We start from the raw sequence: 13,134 nt of genomic DNA, 5'->3' as shown, positions 1-13,134 counted from the left end.
ATATCTTAAAAAATACAATTAATGAATGAATTACCCATTGAAACGAAACAGTGCTTAAGTTTTCCTGCAGAGTGCATTGATTTATTCAGGTTTGAACTCTCTGGTGTTGAGGGATATTGTTTTATCACTTATACAGGCAGATTTATTTATGTATTTTAATAAAAATGCTGAGTATCAAGCCTTGAGGAAATTTACCACAATAAAAGATGAAGCGTTTCAGCATTAAAACATGAATTCTGTGATAATCTGGATGACCTGGACGATGGATAACTTTCCCAGACAAATTGCCAATTCAGAGCACATGTGCCAAACTTCAGTTTTTTTTTTTTCCTTTTTAATACTTTTGAAAATCTAATTCATTTCAATCAAAACAAAAGGTACAGAGAGCTATTCATGTGGATGATGTGTTTATGGGGTCGCAATTACCTTTTTTGCGATCCCAGCACAGGAGCAGGCCTGTGCTTTCACTGAGTTAATTAAAACGCCCCCCTGATTGGACGGACAGATAATCCCGGCGGGCAGCGCGCGCTCCTACTAAGTTGCGCGCGGGGCAGAGCGCCAGTCACAATCTGCCCAAGGCGAGGGAGGGCGACAGATAAACGACTGTAAAGGGGACACGGGCGCTCAAGTCTCGCCCAACACAATTAGACAAGTGTTGTTGAACGTGGGCTATGCGCGCAACAAGGAGGGAGCGCGGCGCTCAGAGGAGGTGAACGCGTGCAAAGGTTCAGACTCAGACCCACAGCCTCCTTCCTGAAGAGTCACAGCGCGAACAAGAGCAGGAGTGACAGGAACTTCCAGAAGAAGAACAAGAAGAAACTCCTGCACAGAACTCCTCCGCAATTCTGACACCAAAAACTTGAGCAGAGGGACGAGAGGAGCCTTTTCCTGGTCGGAACCTGCTGTGGAAGAGAAAATGAATGTTAGCGAAGAGAATCTGCTCAAGTCCATCAGCAACGACGCGCTCCTCGACCTGACACAGCGGTACGGCCAGTCAGCCTTCGGCTTTGGCGCTGGCCATGGTGCTGGAAGTCCCGGCCGGTACCCGCTCACACCGGCCACCGACTTCCTGTCGGGGCAGAAAGCGAAGTCCAACGAGAGCGGAGGGGAGCACACGAGCGACGACGAGGACGGCTTTGACACGCTGGAGTCCCGGAAGAGGGGGTCCTCCTTCGGTGATGAGAAGCCCGGGGGGCCCCTTGCCAAAAAAACGAAGGAGCAGCGGTCTCTGCGGCTCAGCATCAACGCCCGCGAGAGGAGGAGGATGCACGACCTGAACGACGCGCTGGACGGCCTGCGCGCCGTCATCCCGTACGCCCATAGCCCCTCGGTGAGAAAACTCTCCAAAATAGCCACTCTCCTCTTGGCTAAGAACTACATCCTGATGCAGGCTCAAGCTCTGGAGGAGATGAGGCGGCTGGTTGCGTACCTGAACCAAGGACAGAGCATCACCTCGCCAATCCCCACGGCTCTGGCGCCCTTTGGACAGGCTGCCGTTTACCCGTTCACGGGCTCTGCGCTCGCCACCTGTGCCGAAAAGTGCAGCACGTTTTCCGGGACACCATCTAGTCTGTTCAAACACTGCAACGACAAGCCTTGATTTAACTTTGACTCACTTTGCTGAACTTTACCTGTACTGCTCCCCCAATGTCTCCTGTTATTTCAAAAAACTTCATTTGTGGAAAATAAAATAGTCAGATGCTTAAATTTAAGTTGGTTAAGTGATCATACTGCTTCGTTTCCTCCAGATTGAACAAACTGCTGCAGAGATAAACTGTGTTGGCCTTGTTTTTGACGTCGTGGCGCTTTTCAAATCGTCAGTTTGACACAATTCCGAGAAGCTGTTGTTATCCTTTTGCAATCTATGCAACAATCAAAACGAAAACGAGAAAATCCGGCCTGATCTTGTTATTATTAAGATTAGATTCCCGTGACTGACTTTATGATGTGAGGCCAAATTATGATGTGGTGTTTTTTTCTTCTTCCTTTTTTTCGGATAAAGTGTGTTTGTTTGTTTGTTTGGATTTATGGCGCTTTTTACATGATTGTATGGTCATTTAACATGAAGGAAATTTTTCTTCCTATAGATCCACATACATACCGATTACATAAGTTGAGCCTGGTTCTGTTGTAACATGGATTTCATATATTGTTTATATGTATTTATAATTAAAACACTAATATCTAGGCTCAGACCCTGATTGCTTTTATTTTAGCAACACCTTTATGCACCACGTGTGAGAGGCAAAATGAATGTGATTATTTATTTATTTATACTCCAAAGTTACGTTTATATTTTGATCTTTCCAAAATGCAGTATGCCCCCTTTAAAAGAGGAGATAGATGGGTTAGTGGGGCCCTGCGTCCACGTGCCAGGGTCGGTGGCAATGAGCGGAAAGGGTGAAAGACCTGCCTGGGGCACCCATGACCTGTCTCTGGATATTTAGGTGATTGCAGGCTTCCTTGGCGGGCTCTTACACTAGACAGCTATTAACACGATTTCTGCTGCTGTCTCTTTGGGAGACTTAATTCAATGAACGGTACAGAGAGACGCTTTTCATTTGCAGGTTGAGCAGTGAAAGCTTTAGAAAAACAAATTGCAATTTGGATGATAAAAAAGACATATTTACATCCTCAAAAAATACATTGTTTGTAAGTTTATGAGTTTATACATGTTAATAGGTTATTGTAAAGTCAAATCAAACAAATGTACAAAGAAAATCCTAATTTGACCATTGTTTTCTTGCTTTTTTCTGTTACTACTAAATAACCCTCCAACTGCATACTCTACAAAAAATATTTAGTGCATATCCTGTACAATAAGACTACATGGGGATTATCTGTTGCATATTGACTGATATTTGTTTTAAATCACTGCAATAAAATAGATTAAATTATCAAAGCAACTTGTTTCTTTATGCCTTACATTGTGAAATTATTTTCCCATCTTTTATAACTAAATTAGAGTTAATCCAAAGTGCTTTAAAATCTCACATTTGCTTATATAATCATGGCTACATTTTTAGATCTTCCTCCAAAACTAAACTCCAAATGAAAGCCCGCACTTCATCAGACACATCAGTTCAGTCAGTTTAGGGAAAAGTCCGATTTTGACTAAGTGATGTACTCCAGCCTCACTCCAACAATTTAGATACATGTCACAACATCAAGACACCCGTGGCATCTTAAATTGCCACATGCCTCATCTGAGGGCCTGTGAAATAGTGAAAGCAGCAGAAATCAAATGTGACAAATGCCCCCAATGATATGAGGACTTAGGCCCTGCACTCCATCAGTGCCTGCTCAGTCTAATTGTCACAAATGAGAGAGCTGCTTTCCCATAAGGACGCCTGGGTGGTCACTTTCCTCCCTGCAGGGCTCTGATGTCGAGGTCTTCAGATGTGTTTTATTGAGTCACTGGATCATCTTTATGGCTGTGAGTGTCCATGGTGGTTTACACGTTGTGGGAGTCACAGTTTTGCACTTCCTAAATGTTTTTGGGGGACAGAAGCAGTTGAAATTAAAGTAAAGTGAGAATAACTAAGATAATTTTCAGGTAACCTTAATGCAAAATGTTTTTTTTTTTGGTGGGTGCGTTTCATTTCCTAAATGCAAAGATGCAATTGATGACTTAACCATAAGTGGTACAAAATGTTAACTACTTCAATCACTGTATAGGCTGAGCATTATTCTGGATTTTTCTTATAATTTGACCTTAATTGTTCTATGCTTTATTTTTTTGTTACATAAATATATATAAATATGCCACAACAAAAAACTCCTGATACTTTAACTGTTACTAATACTCATTTGTTGCACACCACAAGTATATAAAAAATCTGCAAAAAGAAAAAAAGGAAGTAAAATACAGTTTTTGAGTATCCAAAGTTCCAGTACAAACTTCTTTATCTCCTAGTACCTGATCCAACATATCTACATTAATGTTTTGAATCCAGTCAAATAAAACGATGCACTAATTCAAAAATAATCAAGTGAAGGTAATGATGAATTATCAAGGAAATACAATTTTTCTAAAATGTTATCAGAGCTAAATTTTTTGCTGCATTTATTTGCCCTGCTGTGAAAAAGCCTCACAAAAAATTATCAAAACATGGAGGCAAATCAAACGCGTCACTCTCATTTCTCACAAAATAATTATTTTCAAACTATTCGGGAAAGAAGGATATTTACAGTAATAGTATTTGCAATGATCTGATACCAACCTTTATGACATAACTTGAAAAAAATATATAAGCAAACAAAAGATGCAAAGAATCTTCAATATTTTGCCTCAAAATTATGCTAATAATGAAATGTTGAAATAAATTCCATAATAGCATATTTGAGGGGAAAAAACAGCCCAGACTGACATCCTTCTAGTTGTTCTCACCTTTTGTCTCTTGCTGACAGTGTTTTTATCCAGACAAACACCCTGCACATGTGTCAGAGCTCTGCCACTCTCCCAGCAGCCCAGTGTGGTGCAGGAGTACGGACAGACTGTGTGATGTCTGCAAACATTTGTGTTTGCTCTCAGTGGGATAGAAAGGGAGTGATTTCATTAGCATGGCTCAGAGCTTTGAGGTATGTTTGTGTGCTTTTCTCCAACTCAATGGTATGGTACCAAAACCATATGCCCTTAAGTGTGTACCTCTGCCTAATTCATCTGACAGCGCTGTTTTCTCTAATTAAGTTCTCTTTATCTGCAAGCGCTTGTGTCTGGTGCACATTGGAGGAGTCCATCTCCCTCACACACAGACTGCTCTTGTAACCCAGGCCTTGAAGGAAAACAAAGATATTTCCACTTTGATTATGCTTACAGTGAGGAACTGAGAGGCTTATGAAATATTACAGATTCATTTTTAATTCTAATTCACTCACAGGAGCACGGTTGATGTTTTAGATGTAAAGGACTTGGACAAGGGGTTCTATTTTGGGCAGGTTCATGGATGGAGCGGTCAACGAAAAACAACAGAGGGACACTGGTGTGTGTGTGTGAAAGAGGTGGCAGAGAGAAGGAGGAAGAAGACATGTCGGAAGAGACGGCGTGCTAAAGAGAAGACAGTGCTTGCAGCAGCACCGCTAGGACGCCCCCTCATCCGTTCACCAACAGGCCCCCCCAGAAGTTCTCTGCTTCACCGTGACATCACACTTTGTCGTCCCTCCCAGCCCCGCCTTGTCAACAGCAATGAGCAGGTGAGTCACTTGGTTCTGAGGAGCCATGTTATTTGGGGAGACGTTGCTGCAAGTGCAGCAGGATGGGCCGGGGTCTTTCAACCTTTAAACACCCACTACTATCATATTTTGATCTGTTGTAAAATCGTTCCCAGTGGTCCTTTAGTCATGATTATGCAGGTTTCTAGGACATAGTTTCTGCAGAGCAACAGGACTCCATTAGAAATTCAATAAAAAAGACGAGCAACATTTGAGCTATCCAAGCGTACAGTTTTAAGCAGATGTCAGCTCAGATGAGGAAAATGAAGACGTACATGGATCTATTTGTCTACAAGTGGATTCATCCAAATGGAGTGGAGTAGGGAGATTGTGGATTGCTGTAGTAGGTTCTACGTCACACCTACAAGCTATTTGAAACTGTCTTTTCGTCTACTGCCTGATTAAAGAAATACTTAGAAATGCAATTTTTAGATTAATTTTCATCGTATTTGTCCTCCATCCTGTGTAAATTGCCACAAGAACATGTTAAAAAACATCAAACATATGATTTTTATTGGAGTGTGTCATTAATCAGAAGAAGTCCAAAGGGGGGTAGAGGCAGCGTGCCTGTTTTTTATGTGTTTTCAGGTTGTGTGTTTTTGCGATTTGTACTTACGTGGCTGAGATGGCTGAAAACATGGCAACCATACAAAGCGTTTTGCCATTTGCCACAAAGCACCTGACACCAGGCATGGTGGACCCAATCTGTGTGGAAGACACCAAATAAGGCTGGTGGGAAGAGTGTGGACGAGCTACAATAAAATTTAAAAAAGAACAATGATTAGTTATAGGGGCTATTTTTGAGGGAACTGATCTCCATTGTCAAGTATTTCATGTTGTTGCCATGTCTTTCCTGCACTTTTCTTTTCTTTTCCTCTTTTGTCAAGCGAACACGCTCCACCGTGTCTTCCTGAGCCCACATTCCCTCCCCTTAAAAAGAATCACAGCACTCATCACACTCATTCATTCTCTTTTAGCCTGGTTCAACTTGACAGGGGATATGAGCTGACAAACGGGGGCATCCGTTATGGTAGCACTGCCTAATCTCTGTAATGGCCCCTCAGACACAGGGCTGGTGGTGAGCAAAACTCTGAGAGACACAAACACATACAAGCATGCAGCAGCACACCTCTACTCAATGGAGGAAGATACACACAAAGGCCTTGGGTCAACATTTGTCTCTCTGCAGAGCCATTGGCAAACACTGTAACCTCCTTCCTTTGCATATAGACAACTCCTCTATGCCATTTTACTCACGTGATTTTAAATATCCACCAGCCGTCACGTCAGGGAAGTTAACTAGACTTAAAGACTGCACTCACTAGTTGACCATCACTTCTCACAATGTGACTTGCTTGGATATTTATCTAGATTAAATGTCACAATATGAATGGAGGTGGGAGCTACAATGTAAACATCAACCCATCCCACAAAAAACGAGTGTTACGGGAGTGCACATCACTACCAGCTGAAGAGCGCCACAGTTTTGCGGGGAGCAATGGGAGCTCGTTATCCTCATTAATTAATGACAAAAGCAATGTAATTGGCCATCCATAATCCTCCATGCAGAGGCAGTGTGACAGGCAGGGCTGGGACCATCCTCTACAGCGACAGCAACCCAAAAGCAGGCGCGCAGAGAAAATGAAGACACACTTTTTCTTGTTTTTGGGTATATGAGTGAATGGGTGGTTGGGGTTGTTACTGATGCACTTTTACAGCTGGAACTGTAATTTCTGTGATTTAAAAATAAAAAATGTATTGTTTCAAATATCTTAGTTTGCATCATGAAAACAGTTTGAAACACGCCATCAGATTTGCTAGATCCCCACTCAATGGACAGCTCTACTGGGCCTATAGGCTGGAGCGCAAGTGTGCCACATGCTAAAACCCCCCACCCAACCCACCCACCCCTACCGATGAAAAGACAAGATTAATGGCACTTCCTGTCGCAGACGATCTGGCACTAGCCTAATTAAAACCACTGGAACATGCACGTGGCCAAGGATCAGTGGCTTTTAATGAGGAGCTTGTAGGCTGATTTGGGTCTCATTTTCTGCTTAATAAGGCCGGTTTAAAAAGTAATTTTGGAGGGATGGGACTCCTTTAAACCTTCTCATTATCTATGATAGCGCTTCACTTAAGTACTTCAGGAAATGCTGTGTTTAATTAATATTGTGTTGTGCACGTGGATTAGCTGACAGGCTGGAATGGTGGAAAGGCATGCAAGTGAACGAGGGAGCTGCAATTGATGAAGAACTTTCAAGGGCACTGATTTCATTAGGCAGCTTCATTACAGCCCAAATAGCTCTTTATGTCATTTCAGGGCTTGCGTTGCTCTCAATGCACACATAAGGAATTGTCCTTTGCTGCAGAGCGACAGCGAGGGACGACACACTTTGACACATCTGAGGGTTTTTACACCTGACAGATGAGACTTCTTTTGCTTCAGGTAAAAGTGATGACACAGCCTTTGTGGATTCATAAATGCTCTGTCTTGCTATTTTATTTTCTATATATATTTGGATTTCTTTGTAGAGCATTTGCTCGAAACGCTCAAAAACAGCTTTTAAGGTCAAGCAGTTTAGGAGCTTTAGAGGGCCGCCACAACTTTCATTGTATACCTCTAACCCGCCCACAACACTAAGGCTACAAAGACTCTTACAGCCTCTTCATCCCATTTTGATAATCTTCTTAGCCCCCTGACTCCACTGTTCAATATGTATATAGCAGGAAAACATTGGACTTGAGGGGCTTTGAGTTTCCCATAGCCCAGCCTGAGGGATTTCCCTCTCTCCAGGAGCAATTACCACATGCAAGCAGCCTGAGCACTTTGCTCTATGGGATGAAGCTCCTTTGTTACTCTGTTTCTGCCTCCGTCAGCCTTCTCAGCCACTAAGCAGGTGATTACTTTCAATTTATTTACTTTATATCAACTTACATAGGAGCTGAGAAGGAGGCTGTGCCTAAAGAGTACCTGAGGGGCCATGTTATAGTCATACCTGTTCCGTCAACACCGCATAAAAAAATAAAGTGCAAATAAACTTTTATTGACCAGGTTGAGGTATTTTTCTGTTGATTGTGAAAACATCTCCAACTTTTTGAATTAAAAAAAATGTTTTACAAGATATTTTCTTAAGTTAAACTTATGAAAAGTGTTACATTTTGGGCTATAGGGTACCAATACATCAAACACATATTAGCTTGATCAAATTTGAATGTTGTTGGTTGATTTGCCTCTTTTGTTTTTTTAAGTGAGAACATCCTTATGTTTTATAATGATTTAATGATTAATATTTAGGCTAATAAAACAATGAACTCATCATAAGTGGTTGAAAACGGTAATGGTAAGTAAAATAAATTATTTTGACCTTTGAACTCACCTTTCACAAAACACTTTTAAAAGAAAATAGTAAAATAAAGAGAAACCAACAGTCCTGCTCACAACTCAGAGATGAATTTCTAATTAAGTGTGGAGCTTTAAAAGAAAAGACAAAAACTACTAATGTTTTTGTTGTAGTTTTTAAAAACAAAAACAAAAACCTCATGTTTAAAAAAAAAAAAGCTTCAACGCTAAGTAAAATTTGCCTTGTTTTTCCTCCCTTTATGTGTATTTTGCAGGTTGTTTCTAAATTAAATTTTGTTAAATCATTGTGACATTTTAGCATGGTAAGTAACACAGTGCTAATGTGTGTAAACTGTTAATAAATCCCATCCAAAATTACCTTTTAAAATAAATCCTTGAACAACTAAATATGGAAATTATTCTCCAATATTTACTTCTCCTTCCAAAATATTTAATTTTGTTGGGTAGGTTTTCAGAGGTTTTTGTTTTACAAGGTGCCTGACATTGGTACAGAAATATGTGTGAAGAGGTACAACAGAAAGACAGAGTGAGAGAAAGAGAAAACTCTCAGCATTAGGCCTACATTGCAGGGACAAGATAAATTGGGAAAAAGACACGCCCACTCTAATTTCCACAATGGGGACCGGCTTACATTATTTTGCATGTCCCGTTGATAGTACTCACACAGTACAACATCCTATCAGGTAATATCACAGTCTTTGAAGGATTAGTGGGAGTAAGAGGGATTTTGTTCGTTTTATTCTGTTTTGTGGGTTGGATGATGCCTCTGAATTTTTCTCAGATTTTCATAATGATATTGAAATGGGTTTTAGAGGAGAGAGGATGAGGGGAGAGGCCATGCTTAGGGTTCCTTTGGGGCATCAAAACAGGGATTTCAGGGATTGAAAGTCAAAGGGAGTAACAGATTGTAGAAAGGTGGCGTTTGGGCTTAAACCTGTCATGATCAGGCCGGCTCTGATTTTTATTTGCAGTGAGACTTGAGTTTAAAGAGGTTTTTTTTTTTATGTTGGCCACCCTCTCTTTACGTAATTTCACTCAATGTGAAGAATACTTCTACTTCTAGCTGCTACTGCTAATCTCATGGAGATTAATACAGGATTTATGCATAAACCACAACTCCACCTTGTGATTTTTGTCTTTCATATAATAGAAATAAGAGGATAATGATGGCAGATCTGATCCCTGGAGACAGCTATTGTTCTCCAACAGCAACCAAACATCTGAAAAACACCTCTTGTTTGTTGCTGCAGTCTCGCATGTTGTTTTTGTTTTGCTAATATGACTGTTTGGGAAAAGATGAAATAAAATCTGAGCCAACACAGCACCTTGTTAAAAGACAATATTGTTCTCAGCTGATGAAATGATTAACCTGTTTCATTGCAGGGACCCCCGTACACTGTTGATTATCCACCTTCCAGATTTATCCCAGGGCTCCAACTTTGGTCTCTTGTCTCAAGGTTGATCTGCGGAAGGGATGGACAAGAGACAGCTGCCCATCAGTCTCCTGCTACTGCCAGCCATTAGAGCTGTGTTTGTTTCTACGTGTTTGTCATTTCCAGGTTTAATTAGACACTGGTGTTAATGGAGAAGATGACTTTGAGGCTGTGGATGAATGACACTCGTTCATCTCTGGCTGCAGAGCCACAATATGTTTCACTTACAGCTGAGAGAAGGAGGGAAAGATGGAGAGAAGAGTAGATAAAGATGAGGGATTAAAGGAAAAGAAAGGAGGGTCATATTGATATTATTTATGAATGGATGGCTCCATATGTGCAAGTATGTGTGTATATACATGTGTGTGTGAGTTAATGAAGCCTCATACTGTATCTATGCGGATCCAGGTCGCCTGCCGCTCCCTCTGTTGCTTTAAGGATTATCCCAGGAAGTGAATTGAAGCAACAATAACATGAAGAGGGCCTGTTACTGTAAACTAAACCAGAATTTATGCTATTAACACATTTTATAGAAATCTATACTACAACCAAATGATGAAAATAAAAATTTGTGTTCCAAACAGGAAGTACATTTGTTTTGGTGAGTTTTTAATCCTGAAAGACTTTTAATCTCATTTCCTGTTTGCAAAAAACAAGACTTTAGTCTTTGTTGTAGGTTGCATAAATGTTCCCTTTGTCTGTATCAAAGTCTAAATGATACATTTTTGTCTTTTCATGTTATTTAAGGGCGTCTCTTATGCTACATTCACACTGGCCTCAGCAGAGTGCATTTAGGTGACCCCTTCCAATGAAAACTCTACGTAACCGGATGTATATACGCGTTTCGGGCTTCAAAACTCATGTTTATGCGTCGCTACGCAGATTTCTTTGTCCGATGTTGAGTTTTGTGTACAAAACATGTGGCCATTGAATGCACGTCGAAAATTAAACCAGTTGAACTAGGACCAATTAGGGACTCATCCTCGTGATGTGTGAATGGCGTCCCTTTTAATTCATGGAAGTACAAACTGTTGCAAGCTGTGAAAGAAAAAGTTTAGACCAATATTTGCTAGGAGCACCGTTTCAGCATTTCTCACCAAGCCTCTTCCAACTGTGAGCGCTAGAATCAAGTAGTGACAGACCAGTCTGAACAACATAAAGCACGTGTAAGAACTCATTTTGGAACGAGCCACACGTGTCGGGTGTAAACGCATTTCGGTTATCATTTAAGACAAGAAACCGATTGATCTTTCTAACCTTTCAAAACAGATGATCATTATGGTAAAAATGCAGCAGCACTGTTGTTTTTCTTAATGTTGTTGCAACTTCATGCAGGGGTCTCTATGCTGCACAACAAAAACATGTTTTTTTTCCTAAAAACTCCTCTCACAAACAAATTAACTTATTACCTCTTGAGAATGAAAACAGAGGGCACTGTAAATCTAATCCCATCAATCCTAATCTTTTTCTAATAATATTTCAAAGAATAAAGACTGAGCTTTGTGGCTGAGCTGGCGACAGAATTAGTTTGTTTGCATGTGTACATGCACACACTTACACATGGGCGCGCATACCGAATGTTGCACCCCCTCGACTAGCACTACAGTTTCATATAGTATGAATTTAGTACGGCACACAAAGCTTACTGTTACCCTTACTGTTCAATAATTCCCAATAACATTGGAGGAATGGGAATTACCCCCACCCCACCCCCAACACACACACTGATCATCCTTATAAAGGGACCACAGGATTTCTGGTAATGTCCCATGTCCACATTCATTTTAATCATGACAATGGGATCAGCCTGGTGGGGCATGCTGGTTGATTGTTCTGATTGAGTTTTCTTTGTTGGGTAGATATGTAATACAGCCTGCTTAAGAGGATTTAATAAGAGGGAGGAGGTTATAGTGTGATTTAATCATGTTCAGAGAAGTGAACCTGTATTTATCCTCTTTCTGACAAAAAAAAAAAGGCTTGGCCTGTCAGCATCCACTGGGATAAGTTGAACGGTGCTCTTCTGTCCTCCCTTGGAAGCCCATACAAGACAGATATCTCCTAGGTTAAAAATTGAATATTAAAAATAAATTGTTTTGCGAAGAAAATTTATTTTAAATATGTTGTCACATCTTCTGGAGTGACAAATAAAAAAAAGCTCATCAGACACACAAATAAAACATTTTTTGATTTGTTTTTGACAAGACTTATGGCCAAAACCAAATACAGACACCCTTTTCCAGGTTTTATGTTATTCAACCTTTTTATTGTAATAAACCTTCCTTTTCATATCAAACACAAGAATCTTTGAGGTATAGATCTTTAGCCAAGGAAGTCTAAGAATTCATGCAAAAATTGTTTGAGTAACTCATAATGCTTCTCGACATTCAGCAGATTTCTTTTTTTTCACTGTCACCTTATGTATGTTGTCTCAACTTCTGGAAGATGTTTGTAATCTTTTTCAACCAAGAAGAAATCTTATGCTTGAATAAAAATAGCAAAATCAAAATTTTTAGCAGCACTTTTTTTACTGAATAAAAAATACCTGCTGGTTTTCTTACTTGTCAAAAGCATTCTCTGCTTACGTTTTGAACGTATGTGCTGTGATTGTGACCACATGGGATTCCATGACTTCTAACTAGTCTTACCGTCTGTCATGGGGTGGATTAAAGAAGATAAGTTGGAGGATTGATGGTGCTCACTCTCGTTTTCCACCTTGTGATTCTTGTGCTTCAGTAAAAATGGCAACCTCTGTGCAGATAATCATCATGAAAAACTGGACTGACCTGCAGATGATTCACAGACAAAGCCAACATTAAATATGGAATTAATTTATAATGCTCTTTATGTGTGTATTTTTGTGCATTTTTACATTTGTGTGTGGAAGGAACACAGGATAAAACTGAGCTTTAGCTCTGCTGAGTTTGTGTGGTTTCCATCCATCACCAGCAGTATTATTTACATGAATCTCAGCAGGGTGTCTGCTTCCAGTCCAACACCGCAGCCGCTTATTCAGTGCTATTTTGACGTAACAGTTTAAATCTATATCAAGAAAAATCTGCAGGCAAACCTTTTACTAGTCTTCTGACAATATGTGAAAACAGCAAGAGTCTATTGTGTTTTAATTTG

The 13,134-nt window shown here is 40.4% G+C and overlaps 1 protein-coding gene across 1 annotated transcript; it reads left to right on the top strand.

Moving 5' to 3' along the window:
• The first annotated feature begins 538 nt into the window (after positions 1-538).
• bhlhe23 (basic helix-loop-helix family, member e23) lies at positions 539-2,902 on the top strand. The gene has a single exon (XM_004070512.5). The coding sequence runs from the start codon at positions 917-919 to the stop codon at positions 1,598-1,600; it is 684 nt and encodes a 227-aa protein (XP_004070560.1). The 5' UTR covers positions 539-916; the 3' UTR covers positions 1,601-2,902.
• Positions 2,903-13,134: the final 10,232 nt, after the last annotated feature.

This window comes from Oryzias latipes, chromosome 7 (genome assembly GCF_053564925.1).
Source record: "Oryzias latipes strain Hd-rR chromosome 7, Olatipes_Hd-rR_3.1".
Lineage (NCBI taxonomy): Eukaryota > Metazoa > Chordata > Actinopteri > Beloniformes > Adrianichthyidae > Oryzias > Oryzias latipes.
This window is presented reverse-complemented; position numbering and strand designations above follow the sequence as displayed.

Coding starts and splice junctions, on each gene's coding strand:
- bhlhe23 (XM_004070512.5), top strand. CDS start 917: ATGAATGTTAGCGAAGAGAATCTGCTCAAGTCCATCAGCAACGACGCG.